General features: G+C 36.1%; 1 protein-coding gene across 7 annotated transcripts in view; it reads right to left on the bottom strand.

Moving 5' to 3' along the window:
• The window catches only part of HHAT (hedgehog acyltransferase), a 465,338-nt gene that overhangs the window by 358,390 nt on the left and 82,580 nt on the right, over positions 1–24,368 (bottom strand). For all 7 annotated transcript variants that reach the window (XM_074309063.1, XM_074309065.1, XM_074309062.1 and 4 more), the window contains 3 exons: positions 23,409–23,603; positions 17,180–17,395; positions 3,328–3,499 (listed from right to left, as the gene is read on the bottom strand). In XM_074309063.1, the coding sequence (XP_074165164.1) occupies positions 3,328–3,499; positions 17,180–17,395; positions 23,409–23,603 (583 nt within the window). The remainder of the gene's footprint in view (positions 1–3,327; positions 3,500–17,179; positions 17,396–23,408; positions 23,604–24,368) is intronic.

Here is a 24,368-nt window from a genome sequence, read left to right as displayed (position 1 = left end):
CAGAGTCACACAACTAATAAGTGCCTGAGGCTAGGTTGAACTCAGGGAAGATGAAGTTTGCCTGACTTCAGGCCCCATGCTCTGTGCACATGGCTCCATTTAGCTGAACCTAAACACTCTCTAATCCCCACTAACTCCTCCCACTTTCATCCAGAGAAGGAAAATAATTACTTTAGAATTAAAGGGTCTGATATATTAAGCTTCAGGGTCAATACTCACTAACTCTGCAACTATCTCAATACCTCCTCTTTCAAAGACCACTAGAAGTGCATGTAACCTTCTACAAGAAGATTTCCACAATGTTAAAGTGATCTCTTGCCTCCTGTGAGTTCTCAAAGTACTTTTTCAATAATTTTCTTATACAATTTCAATATTCTATTGTCTTACACTCATCTTGTCCCTGTTTTATCTCTGCTATAACATCTCTGAAGGCAAGAAACATGTATCATTCTTCTTTATATTTCTCCCACTACTTTACATGGAGCTTTGCTCAGAATAGAAGTTTAATAAATATCGCATCTTCCATAGGTACCAAAATATTTATAGTAGTAGCACTTTTCTTGTAGTGGCAAACATTAGGAAAAATTAAATGTCCATGCATTGGGAAATGGCTAAGCAATTTTCAGTTTATGACTTTAACAGAATATTACTGGATTACAAGAAATGATAAATATAATAAATACAGAGACACATGAGGAGATTTTTGTGAATTACTAGAAAGCAAAATAGGCAGAACCAGGAAAGCAATATACAATGACTACAACAATATAAATGGAAAGAACAACAAAATAATCAAAATTGAATGCATAAAATGATAATAATCAAACTTAGTTGGAAAGAAGGGATATAAAGAAGACTCTTTCCCTCCCCCTTCTTTAAAGAGGTGACAGGCCTATAAATATGCAATAATAACAGTCTTGGATGATGTGTTTAATTTTCTTGAACTGCTTTTTTTTTTCTTTTTTTTTATAAAGGGTGACTTTCTGGGAGAGAAGGGAGGAAAATGTTAGGAAATGTTAGGAAAAATGAAATTATTTTAAAAAATAAATACCCTATATACTTTATTTAAACAAGAACTGCAACATGCAAATTAAATTGTATAGCCTAAGTATTTAACTACTCACAGTTCACAATATAAAGTAAAATTCAGAGTTGCATGGGGATAATCACAGAATCCCATTAAGTAGGTGAGTTGTTTGGTTTGTTTGTTTGTTTTTAACATGGATGGGATAAAAAGATATTTTAGTAGCTAGAAACATAGAAAGCTGGCCCGCAAAGAGTTTTTATTTAAAAGTATGACAGAATGGTAATTCAAAATAGAAATATCATTTGCTTATTTTTCTTGTTATCTCTTATAATTTAAATATATGTGTGTGTCTGTGGGTGTAAGCATACATGTATATACATACACGTGTCTGTACATACACACACACACACACACACACACACACACACACACACACACACACACACTCTGAGGAAGAAGTGCCAAGACCTCATGTTTTGAGGTTTTGTTTTGAATTTTGGTTTGCTTTTTTTTTAACTTAATTGTAGACACTATCATTTTTCATATACAAGTCCGCATCTGAATTAAAATAAACAATCATTTAATTCTATTAGGCTGTTTGTTTTTAAATAATATATTTCATTTTCTTAAAAAAAAATAGAACAGCAGCCACATCTAATTAGCCAGAAGATTGTTACTTCAAAAAAAGATTTACTAAAAAAGTCCAGTATCTTTGAAAGCCTTTGCCCTTCAAAACATATTCAACTAGCATCAGTTTGTAAGGACCTATCATGTACAACAGCCCTAGGCTAGGCAAATACAATAAAAAAAATGACAGTCTCTACCTTTAAGGAATTTGAACCCAGGTGCTCTTAGCTTTGGGCTGTCCCTTTAGCAATTATTCCATGTTGTCTATGGCATATAGTAAGCCTTAAGAAATACTTGTTAAATTTAATATAAAGTCATCTTAAGGAGAAAAAAAATACCTGTATCTTAGGAACCCAGGAAAGCCCCCAAAAGGAGAAGACATTTAAACCAAGGCTAGAAGAAAGCTAGGAGATGCCGAGATGCTAAAAAAGTAAGAATACAGGCACTGGCGTTATCTCTAATTCAAAAGTACAGCTACAGAAATTTAGAACTTATGCTTAAAGCATCTCTCTTCTTCTTAAAAAAAAAAAAGTATAAATGATAAGATAGAAAAATATCTGTAACTTGATAAAAGGTAACAGAATTATATTGTTTCTCAAAGTAGGGTGGTGTTTTATCTACTCAGTAGATAACACATTTCCCACCTGGGCTATAGCCTCAAGTTCAGGATATGGAACATAATCCAAGTGAACATTTGGATAACTTACTGACAGGTCCTGAAGGGAGAGGAGAAAAAAATGAAGCAAGTCCATCTGGATATCATCTTTTTGTATAAATTAAAGAGTGTAGGAAATTTGGATGTAATTTTAGTGTGGAAAAATAAGGAAGGGTGAAAAATTTTCCCCACTGGTAGTCTTTAAGGGCAAGCCCACTCAAAAGTATTAGGATAGTTTTAGGACTTACTGAAAAGAATTAGGATGTCCTCCCACTTTATCTCACCCAATATCCAACCCTAAGACATATCTCATTATGATTGAACGCTACAGATTGACCAATTGAAATGAAATACAGAACCTGTTCCAATAACTTTCTCACTTCCATCAGATAGGTCAATAAAGGGTTTAGTTTGCTTCCAAAGGCAATATTGGTCACCCAAGTAGCTACAAACCATTACCTCATTTGGTTAAAGCATGAAACTAATAAAGCCAAAAGTTTAGATTGTGACGCCCCCTATAAGTCTGCTAGCATGTCTCTGGTCTGGACATATATCATATCTTTATAGGACTCAAGTGAAACATCTGAGAAATGTGTGCTGCTAGTCAAAAGATGAGTTAACATGTCGAATCTGTAGTCAAGAACATCTGAATTCAAATTCAGTCCCAGATTCTTACTGCTTAATCCTGGGCAAGTCATTGTTTGCCTCAGTTTTCTCATCTGTAAAGTGGAGAAAGAAACCTCAAACTATTCTAGTATCTTCGCCCAAGAAAACATCAAATGGGAAAAAGAAAAAGAAAGAAAAAAGCCAAATGGGGTCACAAAGAGTTAAACACAGCTGGAATAACTTAAAAAGCCACAAAATGGATAAAAAGAAAGAGGTATAGATAGGGGAGTCCTTGGTAGTGGAAAAACTATATAATCACTGAAAAGTATCAGTGATATAAAAGAAAAAATTAAGACATTATTTAAAATAAAAAAAGTAAAATAAATGTCAACCAATAATTATTTTTACTTACCTAAGGCCCAAGAAGATACAGCTTCCAAAAGAAAACTACTACTATACAGAGCATGCATGTACATTAAATGAATCATCAGTTCAGCCAACGACCACCAGCAGAGAAGGCGACTTGCTCCCAAGACAAAAATGCGGAGATTGATCTTGAGGGAATAAGATTCTTGATTCTTCATCTAAAAAAAGGAAATGAAAGAAGAAATTGGAGTGTGCATTTTTAAAAGAGTACACCAAGCACTTTAATAACTTTTTTTTTCATTAAACGTTCAGACAAGTGTTTTTATTGTTATTCCCAATAAAGACTCAAGGTTGCTCTGGGACTTTTCAATGAAATCAAATAAAAAAACCTCTACAAATGGGGTTTAAAAACTTTTCGCTAAAGTTAGCCTCAGCATCACATTAATGAGCAGTTATTGAGTAAATCCTATAGGCTAAGCCCTATACCTAGGATGTATCCCTTCAGCTCAATAACATTTTCTCCCAAAATGTTATTATCTTTCATTTTATTTTTGGTATCTTTGTGGCCCTGTACTGCTAAACCAAATCCCGAGAAAGGAAAAGCTGAGCCTGGAAGGCAGGAGCTGGTCCTGGCACATATGTGAAGATGCATCAATGCCATGTCTCTTTTGTTCTCCTCCAAGAGAGCTGAGTTCCTGATCTTCAGCTTGCTGAGGACAACTAAGCTAATAAATAATCAACTCGAATTAAGAGAGATCAGAAAAAGCTTTCTGGAGGAAGTTGGATTTTAGCTGGGATGTAAAGCAAGCCAGGGAGTCCAGAAGGCAGAGATAAGGAGGAATATTCCAGGCTTGAGTGGAAGCCAGTGAAAATGCAGAGCTGGGAAAGGGAGTGTCTTGGCGGTTATTGTTGAAAAATAGCAAGGAAGCCAATGTCATTGGATCAAGTTGGGTAGAAGGATGTAAGTTATAAGAAAACCAGAAAGGTAGATATGGAAGGGAACACTAATCTGGCATTCTAGTGATGATCCCCTTCAGGGATCCTGCTTGGTATAACCTGCTAGAGCTTATGTTCTATTAGCACAGTCATCAGTTATCCAGATGCACCCCCATACCATGATGAAGCATCAAAGGAAAAAATGTATTCAAGCCAAACAAAAATTATTTCGAAATGGCTTACCACTGGTATTCCCCTACATTCTAATGAATCCATAATAACACTTACAGCAATGCAGACAGAAAAAAAAATTTCTAAAATGGTTTAGTTCCAAATTTTGCAAGTATTAAGATGAAGGGGATACACAAATGAGGAAAACCATAGATTCTGAAATCCATCCTGAGGTTCTATGCAAAATCTTTCATTTCTATCTAGAAGAAATACAATCTCAACATGACATACACACAAATACACACACACACACAGACACACACACATCTCCTGCTTTCTGAATTTTACAAAGATGACAAGATTTTATTAAACTAATAGCTGTCTTGAAGGGCAGAGGCGGAGCTCATAAATAAATGATGAACCTGAGTCTCTGAAGATATTAAGTGGTGCAGGAATAAAGGATAAAATCTAGCATTTGATAATTAGGGCTTAAGACATTAAATAAAACAAGAAAAAGTACAAGTTTCTAGGGACAGAAGTCTGAAAGCAATTTATTTCTTTCTCCTTGAAGCATTCAGGGATTGGCTCCTCATTACAATTGGGGTGAGTGACATTGCCCACAGAAAGAAAGGTGAGATCTAGAAGCTAGTGCATTTATTTTTCTGCCATTTAAAAATGTGCACATTCAATCATTTTTGTAAATTGTCCTCCCACAGAGAGATGTCTAGCTAAGTCATCGTGGCTAGATAAGTAGCATTACAATAACCTTAACAAATAGCTTTCTGCCTTTTATCATCAGCTTTGTTAATTGTTCCAAAGAAAGCTCTTTGCCTTTACCTTTTCTTTTAAAAAGAGTTGAAAAATGTAAATTCATAAAACTATTAAAAGAAACCAGTTTCAAAGAAAATAAATTCACTTTTTCTCCCAGTTTACCTTGATTCACCTCAAGTGGAGATTTTAATAACCAACTACATAGAAGGCTCTGCAATTGCCTGAAAAAATATAGAGACCATATTGCAGAATCTGAGAGTCAGAAATGATCTTATGGACCCTCACTATAGTTTAACACACACCTGACTAGAAGCCCTTTTGCTAACATGTAGAAGTAATGGTTATCCAGTCTTTCCTTGGAGATCTCCAATGAAGGAGAATCTACTATCCCAAAGAAATCTGCTTCACTGTTAGCCAGTCCTCATTGTTAGGAAATTCTTCAAACCTACATCTATCCTTCCTGAAATTTTCAACTCATTGTCTCTAGTGATGCTCTGAAGAGCCAACCTAATGGACCTTGATTCTTTTCTCACACCACAGCTCTTCAAAAGCTCTTAAAAAAATTGCAATCTTGCTTGACCCCCACCCCAATATGTTTTTTCCTTACCAAATAACCCTTGTTCTTTCAACCCATATTCATGTGTCATATTCTCTCATTGGATATTAGTTTCTATCATCCTAAGTATCCCTCTTCAAGATATGCTTTAGACTAGGGGGCCAAAAAAGCTGTAGAGCCCTGAATTGAACAGTACAGCAGGTCCAATAATACTCTCATATTAGACATTGTGTCTGATATGTCTCAATACAACCAAGAACAGCATTAGCTTTTTTTTTTTGGGACTGTCATCACATACTACTTACTCAAATTGAGCTTACATTTCACTAAAACCCGTGATCTTATCCAAAAACCATCATTGTCTAGTTTTACCACTCTATCAACTTGTAAAGTTGGCTTTTTGAACTCAAAATAAATTGACATTTGTCCGTATTAAATTTTACCATATTCAATTTGCCCCATCATTCTAGCCTGTCAGAATCTTAAACTGTGATAACTCTCATCAAATGTGTTCACTGCTCTCCCGAGGTTCCATTACCTGCAGATTTGGGGAAGGGAACATGCAATCTTGGTCCTAATTAATAAGAATGTTGACTAGAGCAAATCACAGATCTCTGAGGCATGCTATTACAATCTGCCTCCTTCAAAGTTGGCACTGACACATTAAATCATTTAATTCTTTGGATTGGTTACTTCAATCAATTACTAATTTATCCAACAGTACTATTAACTAGCCTAAATTTCTGTTTTACACAAAAGTATAGAATGGCAGCATGGGCAACTAGGAAGCACAGTGAATAGAGTGCTGGGCACTGAGTCAGGAAAATAAGAGCTCAAATCTGGACTCAGAGACTCACTAGTTTTGTGTCTTTTAGCCCCAATTATCTCATTTTCTTCACCTATAAGATAAGCTGGAAAAGGAAATGGCAAACCACTCCAGTAACTTTGCCAAGAAAACCACAAATGGGATCAAAAGAGTTGGACATAACAACAACAACAACAACAACAAAAAAACAAACAAACCCTAAAACAAAAGACAGAGTGAGAGACTGCCAAATACTTTGCTGAACTTAAAATAGTATTCCCTTGATCCATTATCGGTCTAGTTACTCCTATTGTTAGCTCTGGGGGAGGAGGTTAGATAGGTAAAAACCACCAAGAGACCAAACTCATTTAAGGAATGAGCTTTATTATAAAAGCAGCCAAGAAACATCAAAAAATTCCCTTTCTCCTGGTCAGAGGAGCTTGCCTCTTATTTATAAGGCAAGGAAATAACTCTTCAATTATTGGTTGAAACTAACAAGCTCCTGCTGGAGCCTCAGACCTTGAAACACTCAGCAAGACCCAAACTTCCTACACCTGACTGAGTGGGCAACAAAATCCCCCTGCAATCAGCTGCCAAAGCAGAAATTAAGACCCTGCTAGGGCCAATTCCAATTTCTACAGTGTAGAGAGTTCCCCACTGAGTAAACCTCCCCTACCAACACTGATGAGCAACAATTCTACAACTTGAAATTGCAGTGCATTTGGATCACTAATAGGATAAATGACTCTTCCAAGATCACACATCTGGCATGTGTCAGAAGCACTAGATTGTCCAAACAAAGGCTAACTCTCTACCTGCTGAGCCATGCTATCTGTCAGTATTTTTGTGTGTGTGGGGGGAGAGGTTAGCCTGGTATGACCTGCCCTCAATGAAACCAAATGACTTGAATGAGGACTACCTCCCCAAGTTCTAAGTACTCACAAATCAGACTCTTAATGTCATATTTGAGAATTTTGTCTAGAATAAAATTAAAGATCACTGGTTAATTGTTTCCATACTACATCCTCTTAGGAAAACATTATCTTGTGATGACTTCCCTTATTCCTCAAATTATTTCAAGAATCATTGAAGGAAGCTTAATAATCACTTCTATTATTCTTTTTAGAACTCCAGAAGGCAGTAATTTGAACTCATTGTCTTCCTAGCTCCTAACTTAGCTCTTTTCCCCACCCTGTTAATCACTTTTGTTCCATACCTTCTTCCTTCATTACACAACATATGTTATTACATCCTTTTGCACTACATACAGAATCTTAATTTATTCAGGAAACAAGCTCAACGTGTTTTCTTGACTTGCCAAGTCAGATTCATTTTGACTGTAGGCAAACTGTACACAAAACCTGTCACGAATGAATGATTAAGGACAAACTAGTCATTAGGCTAAGAGACTATAAATATGTCACCAATAGAGATTGATGCCCAGGGAATTGGCATGATTAAGATGGGGAGAAGGATCTCCAGAGATCATGTGGTCCAGTTCCTCACTTGCCTATAATAAGATTAGCTAAAACCAAAAGAATGGCATATCTTGTCCTTCAAAATCTAAATTTGAACTCAGAGAGTCTGGATTCTAATACAAGCCCTGCTATTTATCACCCACATAATTCTGGTTAAGTCACTTGACCTCTTGGAGCTTCACCTGGACCAGAAATTTTAAAAATTCTCTCTAGGTCTAAATTCTATGATATGGGAGAAACAGGATTGTACTATTTAAAAAGTGCAAGACCAGAGGAATATGGCGGGATGAATTCTCCTACACCAAATGTATTTCTCAGATTTCTAAATAGGTTAGCCATAACAGAACTTTTGTTCACCTGAAGGGTACTTACACATCACCACCTAGAAATGAGGTTGGCATTCATCCAAAGAAAAGATGGCACTTGATTCTGACATGAACTGTGAGGGTGATGCAGTATAAAATGGCCCATTCATTCTTTGGGAAATACATCTGTCCATCCCTGATGCCTCTCCACTCTAGTCAATCATATACCAAACCTATATCAAAGGACTACTCTCCACAGCTCCTACCAACTCCACTGGCTGAAAGAGTACAAGCAAATGCAATTAAGATGGGACCTTGGAAATGCTCTATAGCTGCTAAGTTACCCAAATAATGACTTTTTCACTCCCCACCTTAGACAGAATTTCCTTACCACATTTAATTAGACATAAGCATATGTCACTACCTGAAAGGTCTTGGACTTCCCACAAGAATAATCCGAATGCTTTCTTTTTTAGAAAGGTAAAAATGGGTGCTCTTAAATCACATAAATCACAGTTCGATAAGGTAAACAATTTAACGTTTCATTCTCTTGCCTTAAAAAGGAAGATAATTCTGCCTTTATGTCACTGTAATTACTGAGGTACACTTATACCTTCAATCTAGTCAAATCCTTTTTATTTTTAAAATTCAGCATTATCCCTTGTCAAGCCTGCTGGAGGAATAAACAGGCAGCACACAGTTCACCTAATGAGCCCTGCTGCTCTCCTGCCTGCATGCACAATGTTCCATTTGAGATATTCCACTAAGGGATAGAGTGGAGGAGGGAGGAAGATAGTTGCTCTTAAAACTATTTGAAAATGTCATCAATGTGAATTTCTGGTTTAGGGCTAGTCTATAAACTACACACTGACTCATATGCAAAATGCATTTTAAAGCACATTATTAGAAAAACCTCGTTTCATCTAAGTTGAATAAAAAGAATATCTAGACCCTTCACTTTCTCCAGGATGTCCTGCTGATTAACAAGGACAGTTCTCAAAGATGAAAAGCTTTTCTACTCTACATATATACACAAAGCATGAGGAAAGAGAAGATTTCTGCCCTGGTCAAGACTGAACAAGATCAGAGGTGTCAAATACCTAGCCCACCAAATATAATTCTCCTGGATACCGCCCAAATCACATATAAATGTAATGAAAAATATTTAATAAATATAATAGAACAAAGATATTTTTAACACATTACATTATTAGTAATGTAGCCATAGCACTTTAGTGAGCATTTCTGTTTGAATTTGACAGCTCTGGACTAGTTAATCTCTGAAAAATCTCTGATCCTTGGGATTCTATGAGTCTATGCCTCTCTATGTGATAACATCTGGGAGACCCAAACTTGAATGGCTAACTCATAGATGGCCTCTAACTTGCACCATTCCGAGACCTTTCGATTTTTCTTTTGGATACTTGAATTCATGGAATTTGAGTTGATTAATTCAGCTTAATTCTATGTAGTACTCATGCAGGCAAGTCAGCTTCATCTTGCCCTATGACCATAAACCCAGCCCTGTAGCTCTTGCCTAGTTATGCAGGTCACACTCCTACCCCATGAACAAGACTTTCCACAAAGACATACAACACTAGAGAAGCCAAATAAAGTAAAAATAAATATACAGATAGTTAAATGAATGGATAAATAAATAAGTAATATAGTGTTTTAAGGGTTTCAAATCACCTTAAATATAACTTCCTATGGTCCTCACAACATCCTAGTAGATACTATTATTATTATTCTCAATTTGCAAATAAAGAACCTGAGGCTAAAAGAGTATGTTAAATAACTTGCCCAAAGTCACATGGCTAGAAGGTATCTGAGGAAGCATTTTAATTCAAGTCTTCCTGATTCCCAAGGATAGCACTCCAAGGGATGGTGCCACTTGGTTGCTGTGCTTGGTTCTTGAAGAGGACCAAAATGACATTACTATATTAGAGTCAAGTTACATTATAGCCAACTGTGGCTAATCAGACCAATAGGAGCTCAAAATGCTCTGCTGAAAGTCAGGCACAAATAGGCTCTATGAACATTTGGGATGGACTCCTTAACTTTGTGTATCTCAAGTTTCTTTTGAGATAATTCAATTTTGCTTTGCTCATAAAACACAGCACCCTCTCTGATGAAGGCACTCCATACTGGATGGTCCTGTGCCAGTCTTCCATGTAAAACAATAAGTTCTAAAGTTCTTAAGAGAATCCTTGTATTTCTTTTTCTGATTACCTTGTGAGTTCTTGCCATATGTGAGTTCTTCATAAAACAATCTTTTTGTCAAGTATATATTTGGCGTTCAAACAATGTGGCCAACCCAATGAAGTTATACTATCTGCAATAAAGTTGGAATGCTGGGCAGTACAATTTAAGAAAGGACTTCCATGTCTTATACTGCCAGGTGATCTTCAGAATCATCCTAAAACAATCCAAATGGAAGCAATTAAGTTTCCTGGCACAGCCCTGGTATACTGTCCAGATTTCAGAGGCACACAAAAATGAGGTCAGCACCATGGTTCTATATACCTTCAGTTTGGTCGTCAGTTTTAATAACCTTTCCTCTCCCACACTTTCCTTCAGAGCCTCCCAAATACCGAGTTAGCTCTGGCAATGCCTGTGTTAATCTCATTATCAATGTGGATAACCCTGGAAAGTATACTGCCAAAGAGAACTTATCCACAGCAGTCAAAACTTCACCATTTGCTGTAACTGGTTTTTCCACATATGGATGTTGACTGGCTGATGGAGTACATGTGTTTTCTTGATATTAATTTTTAGGCCAAAAATTAGCACAAGCAGCAGAGAATCAATCAATACTTTGTCGTATCTCAGTTTCAGAGGCTGCATTGAGAACACAATTATCTGCAAACAAAAAAAAAATGCTCCAATACTCCTTCTATTTTAGTTTTGGCTTGTAGCTTTTTCAAGATGAAGAATTTACCATCAGTGCAGTAACTGATTTTGATTCCATGCTTAAAATGTGCTTAGACACAGACATCAAGGTCATCCACTGTATCTTGAGTCATCACCAATCATCATGACTCAATCCTGCCACTGACAGTGGTGTCTGTGAAAGAGTGAGGCCGACGACTTTGTACAACTCTGCCTCACTTAAATCCAATTAATGCCTGAATCAAAAGACATCACTGTACCATCACCAGATCATTTGACCATTTCTACCCTCAAAGCCCTGTGGTAATGGGTGAGTAATGAAGCAGCAGGTGTGGATACACTGTACCCAAGCAGCCCAGGCCAGAGGGTCATCTTCTCACTGGAAGCAGAAGTAGGATTTGGCATCTCTCTGGGTGTCTGAGCAGTTTTTTAAGGATCACACTGATCGCGTCCATGTGTGAGGAAGGGTCTAGAAAAAGCATCCTAAAAAATTGTCTGCTTATCCAACCCTGGCCTGATCATTGAAGGGATCCCTCCCTGAGGTTGTATAAAAATATACAAAACCTTCTGAAAAGCTGTTTCCACCCACCACTAGTACATGTAATATGTACTACTTATCAGCTGTAGAACAGCATAGAAAGCACAGAAAGCTAGTCAGTCAACAATTATGAAGCACATACTTTGTGCTAAACCATATGCAGCAAGTTGAGGATATAAAGATGAAAGGAGACAGACAACATGCAAACAAGTTATATACAAGACAAATAAGAAAAAATTCAATAAAGGGAAGACACTAGAACAGAAAGCTATCTAGGAAACTGGACTACTCAAAACTACACTGCTCTACTACAGTGTCAACATCTCATCTGGCTTTTTTTCTTTTTCCTGTCAATATACACTACCCTATAGTCATAGGAAAAAGAAGCAGTTTATAGAACTGCAGAATAAAGGCCTTATCTCCTCACACTATATGTTGCACATTTGCATCTTCATAACAGGAAAAAAATTGGTATTCTCACTTTGTTAATGAGAAGTACCAGTTACCTTCCAATCCTCATAGCTTAAATGCCTTGTCTCCCTAATTATATCAATGTAAAATTTCTATAAGATTCCTTTCATATCTAAAAGTCTACGATTTCTGTGAGTTCTATGAGTACTAAGTAGTGAGCAAAAATCTCACCCCTCTGCTGGAGAAAAAATTCAAAACATCTATCCTAGTGATGGTGATTCATAGGATATCAAAAAAATACCAGAAAAGCCATCTTTCATGTAGCTAGAGTTCTTCACCGCTGTTTTGTTATGGAGCTCTTTGGAAATCTAATGAAACCTATGGACCCCCTTTCAATATAGCTATAAAATACATAAAATAAAATATCTGAGTTTACAAAGAAAAGTAATTATGTTGAATAGTTATAGAATATTAAACACACACACACACACACACACATGCACACACATACACACACACACATCATGGACCTCAGATTAAATAGTTCTGATCTGGACAAAGCCTCTGATTTTATAGATATAGAAATTAAAAATAAGAGAAGTGAAAGGCTCATCCTCACTAAAAAGCTTTCTCAATCAGTCTGGATATCTTTCCTTGTATCATACGTCCCTAGACAATATCTCAGGCAGTAAACTATATTATAAATTGCTAGGTCTAAAATGCAATATATACCAAAGGGTTTCACTGTCATGACACAACATTATAAGGTCAACAACAATTCTGTTCTTGCCAAAACCTTCTTTTTCCATCCTCATTCTCTTAAACAAACCTATTTAAAGAACTCTTACAATGAGAAGCAAAGAGATGTAAAAGAAAGAACTGGACCTACAACACAAAGATCTGCATTCTAATTTTAGTTCAATTAGTTGCTATTCATAGGATCTTTCCAAAGTCTCACTTCACTTCCCCTACCTTTTCCCTCAACTTAACATGAGAATAATATTACTTATTCTACTTACCTCACAGAGTTATTGTAATACAAAATAAGAAAGTGAATTTGAAAGTGCTTTGTAGATTGAAGCTTCAATCCTATGAAAATATCACTAGTAAAGCTTAGTTTTTATCTCTTCAATATTAGAAAATGTGTTATATACTTGATCTCATAAGAAAAAATGGCAGAACCAGGACTAGAATCAAGATTTTTTAATTCCAGCTTCAATATTTTTTGATCATACCAAACTATGCTTACATTAGAGAACATGGGATGTTGTGGAGCTTGGAAGAGGGAAGGAAAGCTGAATTTTTATTATGCATAGCCCCTACTTTCAAGCCTCTACTATGAGGATATAATAACAATAAAGGAAAAGCATATACTGTTCTATAAGAGTTTACTTAACTGATGAGAAAGCAAATTACTGACAAATTAAGAACCTAGACTGGGAGTCTGGATATTTTTAAAAGGAAAAACATTTTTGGCAATATTCTCAGAATATAAATTTCTCTTTAAGCTTCATCATCTCCCTATCTGCTAGTTCCTTTCTACTGCCCTCAAGCATGCCTGAGTTTCACTGATTCTTAAAAAATCTTTATTAGATCCTACCATCTTCTTAAGATATATTCTATCTCATATTTTCTTAGTTAAATTCCTAAGGGAAAAAAACCTGCCTGTATTTATTCCCTCCAATTGCTCTCAGCTCACGTACTCATCATTCCTTTACATTCTAGATCCCAGTCTTAATAGTCTCCTCTCTCCAATATCTTGACTATTTTGATGGTCTCTTCTCAGTTCTCAATCCTCTTGACCTCTCTGCTATATTTGACACTGCTAACTACATTCTCCCTGTATATATATATATATATATATATATATATATATATATATATATATATATATGTTTATATATATTCTCTTCTCTGAGTCTTTGTGACACCACTTTTTCTTGGTTTTCTTCCTACATGTCTTATCATTCTTTAGTCTTCTCTACTGACTCATCATTCATACCATGCCCTCTCTCTGTGCATGTATCCTTCCTTGTCCTTTAAACCCAGCCCCAATCTCCCTATTGAGCTTCAATTCCACATCACCAACTATCTATTGAACAGTTGAAACTAGATGCCCCAGACATACCAAATTCAATATGTTCAAAACATAATTCATTATATTCCTCCCAAAAAACAATTATGCTATCAAACTTACAAATTTCTATCTAAAATACCACTATCTTTAAAACTTCTCAGGTTCGTGATCTCAGTCTAATCCTCAACTTCAAACACCTAAGTGGCACCATAATGCATAGAGCACTAGTTCTGGATTCAGGAAAACTCATCTTCCTAAATTCAAATCTGGCCTCAGACACTTAATAGCTGTGTGACCCTGGACAAGTCACTTAACTCTGTTTGCCTCAGTTCCTCCTTTGTAAAATGAACTGGAGAAGGAAACAATATACCACAAAAAAACCCAGATGGGATCACAGAAAGATCAACATAACTGAAACAAGTGAACAATAACAATCCTCAACTACTCATTCTCCCTCCCCCATATATTCAAGCTATTCCCAAACTACTGTTTTTACAACCTCATGTCTTATATTTTATTTTTGTTTTTACTCATTTAATTACCACCTTAGTTCAGGCCCTCATCATCTCCCACCTATTGTAATGGCTTTTAATTGGTTTCTCTACCTTGTCTCTTTCCATTCCAATTCATCCTCTATACAGCCATCAAAGTGATTTTCTTTAAACACAGATCCAATCAGTTCACTCCATTACTCCATAAACTCCATTGGTTCCCTATTGTTTCTTATCCCTTTAGATAAAATACAAATCCCTTTTCTTGGCTTTTAAAGCCTTTTACAAACTAGTCTAATGCTAGCTTTCTAGCCTCATTGTACATTACTCCCTTTCACACATTTCAAAATTCAATCACATGAGCCTTCTCACTGACCCATATGTACAGTACTCCATCTCCTATTTACATGGCTATTCCCTCATGGCTGAAATTAACTTCTTCATCACCTCTGTCTCACAGCATCCCTCACTTCCTTCATCACACAAAATCTTTCCTGATTCCCACAAGTATTGTCTTCCTTCCTATCCTTATATTTAACTGCCTTGCATTTAATTTGTATTTATTCAGTTCATATTTATGTTATACATATACAATCTCTCCCAGTGGTTCCTTAAGATTAGGAATTATTTCATTTTGTATCTCGAATACCAACTACAATGCCTAGCATATAGAAAATGTTTAATAAATGCTTGTTGACTGAAGAGCCACTTTATAGTTACATGAACTTTTTCCAATTGATACAAGAAATATTTAACATTAATCTGTACATTTTTATATACTGTTTTATGTAATTTAAACTTGTCAAAACAATGTAATAAGAATAGGTATCAACCTATTTGGTCTGGGAACTATTAGAACTAGAAGCTCGCTCTGCCAATGTAAATTGATTGGAAACTTCTAATCACAGAGAGTTGCCTCTTAGAGTGCAGAGTGTTTTGACCTGACTCTGATCAAATAGGGATTTCTGAATGTGTGAAAAGCAGTATTTCAACCAGGTCTTCCTAGATTGGAGGCCAGCTCTCTGCCACACTGCCCATCAGAGTAAAAGACAAAATTATAATTATTTTTGTCTCCATAGTACATATGTTATAATGTAAATGTGTGTCCTAGGAAATAGAGAATTGGATGAGGAGTTCCTATAGTCATGTCCCACAAGTTCACTGGCACAATTAAGTTAGTCGGATGAATTAGTGAGGTTGGAACAGAAGGGAAATATTACAATAGCAAACTCTGAGGAGTAAGGATTGCAGAATTGGAGGAAGGCCAAGGGAGAAAAAAGTACATGAAAGAACCAAGGTTAATAATCCATTATTTGTAGTGTATAACTAACAGGATGTTAATGAGTTAGATCAATGCTCAGATAAACAATCATTCTTTTTGGCTAAAAGAACTGGAGATATGCATTTGAAAGCTGTATGCAGCTTCTATTCTTGAATTATCAAATAATAATAGCAAGATGAAACCCAAGAATTCATTCCCAGTAAATGTTACCACCAGCCTCTCTTCTGTCTTCTTTATGTAAAATAAAATGTTGGGTACATTTTAATATATATATGGGGAAGAGATTAGACATGGTTTACTTATTTCCACAGCATAGAACTAGGAGCAATTCGTGGAAAACTAAGAGAACAGTAAGACATAGGCCTGATGTAAGAAAAATGTTATAACAATTTAAGATGAATAATGGTGGAATGGACTGCCTAGGGATATTATCCTGGGAGATCTTTAAGAAGTCAAAATTCATTTACCAAGAGGATTTCTATTCAGGTATGAGTTCACAGGAGCAGCCAACTGACACAATGGTTGGAGCACCAAGTCTAAAGTTAGGAAGATTCATCTTCCTGAGTTCAAATCCAGCCTCAAACATTTACTAGATGTGTGACCCCAGACAAATCACTTAACCCTGTTGGTCTCAGTTTCTTCATTTGTCAAGTAAGCTGGAGAGAGGGAGATGGCAAATCCCTCCAGTATCTTTGTCAAGACATCAAATGAAGTCATGAAGAGTCAGGCAAAACTGAAATGACTGAACAACAATATCTAAAGTTTACAGAGTTGTAAATTTAGAGCTAGAAGTGACTTTAGAAGTCATCAACCCTCTCATTCTACTAATGAAGAAACTGAGACTAAGGGGGATTAACTAATATGGACAAGATCAGACTGTTCTTTTTCCAACCCTAAAATCTTGAAATTCTATATTCACACATGGTTAAACAAGAGTTAAAATGCATTCTTACTGACACATAGACTATAATAATGTCAATTTGGAGAAAGAAATTATTTATCAAAAAAATGTTACTTCTATTCAAGGATTTATATTATCCCCCCCCATCTATGCTTTGTAAAAATAGATTTTTCTTAAAGTGAGACATTCTGAAGAAAAGAGCATCACATGAAAAACACCATCAATAAAAACATTCAATCAATCAGTATTTAATTCAGGCATCAGTATTATCCAAGTATCATTACCTGCTTGATAAATTCTGAAAAGTTGAGGATGGGACCATTGTGCAAGACTGGATAATAAAAGACATAAGCCAACAGCCAGAAGAAGGAGTAGGGGGAACTCTCAGGGGGCCGTCCTTGCCAGCAGAACTCAAGACTGAAGCTGGTGTAATAGAGACATCGAACCGTCAGGGTGAACTGCAGTAAGTAATATTCATTCTCTGTTTTATACCATCCTTTCTGTAATACCCAAGCAAGGAAGGGGGTGGGAAGAAGAGAGAGAAGAAACTGTTAGCAGCAAATAGAAACAGTAGCAGTAACAACAATAATCACAATTACATTTAAATTGTATGCTATAGTTACAAAGCATCTCATATACATTGTCTCCTCTGGTCATACCAACAACATTGTCAGGGCAGGAGGGGATGTAAATGTTCATCTAATAAAGATGTATTTTATTTTCATCACAAGCTTCATTTGATATGCCATTTAGGGAATAGTAAAAAAAATTAATGAAAGTATGTATAGATGGATCAAGGATAGACTCAGTATTTATACAGAGAATGTTTAAAAGTAGATACTGTCATGGAAAAAGATAATCCATCATACTTATTCAATTCAATTTCATTATTGAACTTATTAATAACCTATTATAAATTAAGTGCTGTACTAATGGTGGGGGTGAACCCTGAAACTGTATCTCCTTTAATCTGTAAAGGAAGGGTGACTGGGGTCTTAAGCTCTCTGCTGGGCAAAGCATATCTTTCTCAAACAATGTCCTTCTCCCCAAGTTAAGTGGTTTCATTCAGTTGGAGATCTGGCCAGAGATATGGTTATACCCTCTATTGAGTTCAAAATTAGTCTGGGACCACTTCCAGTAGCTCAACTCCCAAGACAAGCAATCTCTTATCAATCAGAGATATAAGTCCTTGGCATTGACAACATGAAGCTTCAAGCTTTAGATGGCTAATAAAAGACAACTCTGAACTCCAAATCTTTGCAGAAGTCCAAAACAGCATCATGCTTGCTAAGGAAGCTCTCTTTTTGGCAAAGCTGCCTGCCAGGACTTTTGCCCACTGTGAAGATATTCTCTTCTCAGTGTTAACCTTTGTTATCTCCCTGATAGGACCTTTTGCCATTAAGAAGTCTGTCTTCCTAACAAAGCTTATTTCTCATTGCCAAACTCCTAATGAGAAGTTTTGCCTGCTAAGAAAGCTTCTTCTTAGTGAACAATAAAATTCAGATTTTCAGGTTTGCAAATTCTTTCACATTGGACCTGCACCGACCAGACAGGATTCCGCCACCCCAATTCTCGTACTTCTTCACTACCACTAGTCTCATCATTTGTACCTCATCAAAAGGGTTACAAAGGCAAACAAAATGAAAAAGTCTCTGCCCTCCAGGCTCTTACCTTACACAAGGGGACACAATATGTATACCAATATGTATGTGGGGGGATGTGGGTGTGCATAATATGAAATAATTTCAAGAGAGCATTAACACCTAGAAGAATTAGGAAATGTCTTGTGAAACAAGTACTTCCTAAGCAATATTTCAAAGGATGTTAGGGATTCCAAGAGACAAAGGTAAAAGAGTGCATTTTAGACACTTGGGCACCATTGTAAAAAGGTAGAACACTGTGTATGGGGATCAGCTAATAAGCTAGACTAATTGAAATGGAGAGAACAGGAAACGAAGTAATATAATTCTAAGTGAAAGAGAGTGATAAGACTAGGAAGGGAAGCAGGAGCTGCCCTCTAAATGGCAGACTGAAGAATTTTATTTTATACTAAAAGCAATTGAAGCCTTTTTTTTTTTACTAAGAGGAAAACATGATTATATTTACTTGAAGAAAATCATTCCTTGATTATGAGGTGAAGAATAGGAAAGAGGAGGAACCTGAAAAGAAGAAAACCAATTAGAAAAACTAATGCAATAGTTTTGGGAAAAGGTAATAAGGTCCTGAACTAAGACTATATAAGTGGAGAGACGAAGAAGGAGATAATACTGTGGAAATAGAATTGACACAAGCTTTAGAAATTGACTGGTTATGGGGATCTGAGGGAGAAAGAAAAGTCAAAGATAGTTCCAACATGGTGAACTTGGGTGACTAGAAAAATGCTTATTCCCTTGTTAGAAATGGGGAAGTTGGGAGAAGGGAGGCTTTAGGGAAATGCCCATTCTCCAAACACATATCAATCACAAATTCCCAACTTTGAAAAGGACCTCCAGAATGATTTATTCCAAATAATATGCAAAGTAGGAATACCATAAAGAACTTCTTTGGCATCTGGTAATATAGATATTGCTTCAAGACCTCTAGGGATGGGTATAATTCTACTTTCCAGGGAAGCCCATTCTGCTTCTAGACAAATTGAACTGTTAAGAAATGTTTTGTTCTATTGAGTGAAAATCAGACCTTTATTAAGTATCTATCACATGCAAGGTATTATGCCAGATATTAACCTTTTAGTATTCCCAAGCATCTCTGTAAAATTAAGTTACTGATGAATTACCAATATGCAGTGAAACAGGGTCTTTCCTCACAATGATATCACTCCTTTGATGAAATCTCTTTTATTTTCATCTTTGATAAAATGAGGGGGGGAGGAATAAAAGACCTCTAAATACAAGTTTATGATACTATGGACTATAAGAAAGACTCCTTCAAATTACTGATAATACAAATGAGAACAATTCTGAGATATTATCTTATGTTCTCCAGAGTAATGAAAATGATAAAAGACAGAAATAGTCAATTGTTGGAGAAGCTATGGATAAAAAGCAATACAAAAATGCTATTGGGAGAGCTTTGACTTGATCCAACTGTTTTGCAAAACAAAAAATATGTGAGAAAAATCATTAAACTGTTCATACTCCTTGATTTGAAAATACAACTATTGGGAGATCCAAGGATGTAAAAAACAGAAAGACCCCATATATGCCAAATTATCCATAGCAGAATTTTTGGCTAGGTAACAAAAAACTGGAAACAAAGCAGATATTTATTGCCTAGTAAATTGGCAATGCTGGACAAATCCAACATATGAATTTGATAGAATTCTAATGAAACACTAAAAAAAGACAAATTTGAAGAATTAGGAGTAACCTAGGAAGACTCTGAAGTAGTAATACAGAATAACCTAAACAGAACCAAAAGAAGAATATACACAATGACTACAATAATGTAAAAGAAGATGATGTCATAAGATTGGCAAACTCTGATTAACTGTAATAATCAGCCTTAAAGAACTAATGATAAGACAAATCTTTTCCATAGAGAAATGGGCCTAAGTGTGGACTGTCTATATGCTGTCAGAAATAGTAGCCATATTAGTTTTTCTTGAATATTTTTCTTTATTATAAGGGAGGATCCAATGCAATTTAAGATGTGACTGTAGCACTAAAATAATATTTTAAAACATTGGAGTCAAATTAGAGATCATATTCTATCATACAAAGAAAAAGGGAAGGAAGAAGAGAGAACGTAGGAGCCACTTTGAAGATTCTTGCTTTTAGAAGCAGGACTGAAACTTTTACGCAAGCCACCAAAAATTAAGCTTGATGGCTAAGACCTAGAATGGGGGAATCAGCTCTACCTTTCATCTCCCTATTCCCTTGGATTCTTCTACTTCCAGGGCCAACCCAAGTCTAACCAGCACTTGGAAGAAGACATTCAGGGACAGAGTTGGCCAAACTTCCAAGAGTGGAAGGTAATCAATAATAAAACAGACTTTTAGCAGAGGTATGAAAAGTTGGGAAAGTGCAGTTCCCTGCTCAGAATGTACTTAGTATAAAAGGACACTAGAGGGAGCTCCAGGAAGGCTTATGGATAGCATGTCATGCTGTTGGCTCTATACCCCAATAACCCTCTAAACTTTGTACCTCTCACAGCAGAAGACTGTACTTCCATTTACCTAAAAGTTCAAAAATTCCGCTCCTTGGCATGGTGAACACTAGACATCCAAGGCCAACAGCCTAACAATAAATCAGTCTCCTACAGGTTTACATACATCAGCTTAGCGTGTCAATGAGCCCTTGCCCGGTCCCTTGCGGCCACAACTTTGCTTTGCATACCAGAGCAAAAAGCATCCTCCTTGTTTTGTTTTCTTGTACCTGAGGGCTTCAACTGAATGGCAAAGAAGTGAAGTCTTCTATCTGGGGCTGAGACCCTGCTACAGATCTCCCTCAAGCTGACCCAGTGCCAATTTACAGCTCCATCCACTGCCTCCTGGCATTCCTCTTGGTAAACAGTAGGTGAGACATCCTGAGGCTTCAGCTTACTGACTTCTTTCAAACCCAAAAGTCAAGTTTCTACTTGCCTGGCCTGTTTGCATCCTTGTCTGATGTAAAACCACCCACGTTTGCCTATCCCATCCCCACAAGTTGGTCTTTTCTCTGGATTCGTCACCCTTTATCTATCTCATTCCCTCTTTAATGGAGTCCTCAATCTGACCCACTGCTTTTACACCAAAGATAGGCATTAATAGGCCTCTTCCTTAGAAACCTATAACCCTTTAACCCAAATAACTATGAACAGCTAAGTCAGGCAGTTTCCTCATTTACAAACCTCAAATAAAGCTCACCACCCTATAGCTTATCAATAAAGCATATTAATTGCTTTGAAATATAGATACACTTATCAGGATGCCAATTTACCTAAAAAAGGAGAAATGTGGTCAAATATCACTCATTGAAAATGAAAGAAGGGGTAGAGATGGGAGGCTTTCTGTATTAGTAGAAAGTCTAAACTGAAGAAGATAAGAATTAGAGCTTGAGAGAATTGTGCTGTCTTCAATAGCTTCTTCAAAAGCAATCTTCAAAGTTCAATGGCTTTATTTTCCAAATGAGTCTTAACTGGGTCTAGGGAGGTATATCCAAGTATCATAGTACCTAAGATTTAGAACTAAAATGGTATTCAAAAGTCATCTAGTCCAATCCTCTAATTTTTACAGATGAAGAAAGAAAGTTAACAATGACTCATCCAATAATGCAGGTAATAAGTGGCAGAACCAAGGTTTAAACCTAGCTTCTCACCCTCTACATCTAGCACCCTTTGGAACAAATTATTTTATTGAGGCCTAGAGATTTGTCCAGGATCACAGATGCAGCTGGTGGCCCAATGGATAAATCATTGGACATAGAGTTAGAAAGACTTGAGTTTGAATTTAGCCTCAGACAATAAATTATATAATCCTGGGCAAGTCATTTAACTTCTATTTACCTCAGTTTCCTCATATAAAAAATAAGAAAGCATAAGCATTTATATAATGCCGGGCACTGTACTAAACATTTGTATAAATTCTGAATGTGAGAATTCTTTTAAAAAACAAGAGCATTAATCAAAGACATAAAGGTTGAAATTATATCCAAAAAATCCTTCATGCCTTTGTATATACTTTTAATTCATTTGATTCTCCCAAAAGCTTTGAAAGGTAGGTGCAATTACTATTCCAATTTTACAAATGAGGAAATTGAAACAAAGAGATATTAAGTGACTTGCCAGGGTCACAGAACTAGTAAGTGTCTAAGGCCACATTTGAATTCACATTTTCCTGACTCCAAGACAGTACTTTATTCACTATTCTACCTAGCTGCCAGGTAAATAATAGAATAATAATACTACATATCTCCTGGTGTGGTTGTGAGGATCAAATGAAATATTTGTAAAGCTTAAAATGTTATTATTACTATTATTACTACTACTATTATTATTATTATTATTTTGATTATTTGGTAGAAGAGCTGGGATTTAAATTAACATTTTTTTATTCCAATTCCAATGCTCAATCTTGTTTCAAATATTCAAGTCCATACTACATATTAAAGTACAAGTTATATAATGCAGCAAGGTAATAAAAATTGAAATCTTTGAGATACCAAAAGAAATTTTGAATGTGAAAATTCTTTTCAAAAACAAGATAAGTTTAAAATGTTGAGACTGAAAATATATCAAAAGAATCCTTAACTTCTTGTGACTCCTTGTGGAAGGATTCCCTCCATGCCTTTGTACATGCTTTTACATTGATTTCTGCCCAAGAATACTCCAAAAGTTCACCCAAAAAAGTTGTTTTGAGCTTTTAAATAAAAATGGCCATCTCTATCATGTCTGATTTCTCACAGTTTCTAAGTTAGGGATATCTGATTAATGAAATTTTCCTTAATTTGTTCTAATTCTTAAACTCAAATTCAAGTCATGAAGGGGAGAAACCAAAAGAAAAGACCAACCTGTGAAGGTCATGGTAAAAATTACCTTTACATCTTCCAGAGCTTGGACCTGTAGTGTGGAAAGCAGCAATAAGGAACACAGCCATGACATGAGAGTGGACCGAAATTGGGCTACAGAATAGGAAATGATGGTATGGAGGAAAACCATTGCCAGGCCATGAACTCCTAGTAGGTACCAGCAGGCCCCCATTCCGTAGATCATGAGAAACCAGGGTCTGTGCTGAAAAACAGAAACAAAGACAAGATAGAGAGAAAGAAAAGGAAATACATAGTAAAAGAATAGGAGAAAGAATGAGCAGGAACATGAAAAGAAAATGGAATGGAAAGAAAAGTAGTAGAAGGCAAAGAAGAGAGAAAATGCAGTGATAAGATTAAAAAGATAAAGAGAAAAGAAAGAAAGGAGAAACAGTGAGAGAAAGAGAGAAGGGAGAGTGAGAGAAAAGAAGGAGGAGGAGAAATGAAGAAGAGGAAAAGGAAGAAGGGGAGGAGAAGAAGGAGGAAGAGAAGGAGAAAGAGGAAAAGAAAAAAGAAGAAGGAAGAGGAGGACAGAAAAAATAAGAAAAGAAACATAGAAGAGAGAAGGAGAAACAGAAAGAGAAATAAGAGGGAGAATGGGAGAGAAGAAAGGAGGGAGGGAGAAGGGAGTATTAGTTACTTATATTAATGAATATTATATAAGTAAAATATATTTCTTAGTGACATGAACCAATTCTAGCACATGATAATCTATGAATCAAGCTATAACTTATACAAGAGATATTTTCATAGGGACGGTGCAATTCAGGGAAAAAAATGATCCAAGGTCCTTCGAAAGGAAGCTATATGTAGACCTGAAATCAGGAACTCCTGAGTTTAAATCAGGCCTCAGATATTTCCTAGCTGTATGATTCTGGGTAAGTCACTTCACCTTATGTGCCTCAGCTTCCTCATCTGTCAAAAGACTGGAGTTACCATACTCTCTAAGGTAACACTGATCCATGAATAA

This window comes from Sminthopsis crassicaudata, chromosome 4, assembly GCF_048593235.1.
Source record: "Sminthopsis crassicaudata isolate SCR6 chromosome 4, ASM4859323v1, whole genome shotgun sequence".
In the NCBI taxonomy this organism is placed as follows: domain Eukaryota; kingdom Metazoa; phylum Chordata; class Mammalia; order Dasyuromorphia; family Dasyuridae; genus Sminthopsis; species Sminthopsis crassicaudata.
Note: the sequence above shows the minus strand (reverse complement) of the source record. Positions and strands in the feature narration are given on the sequence as shown.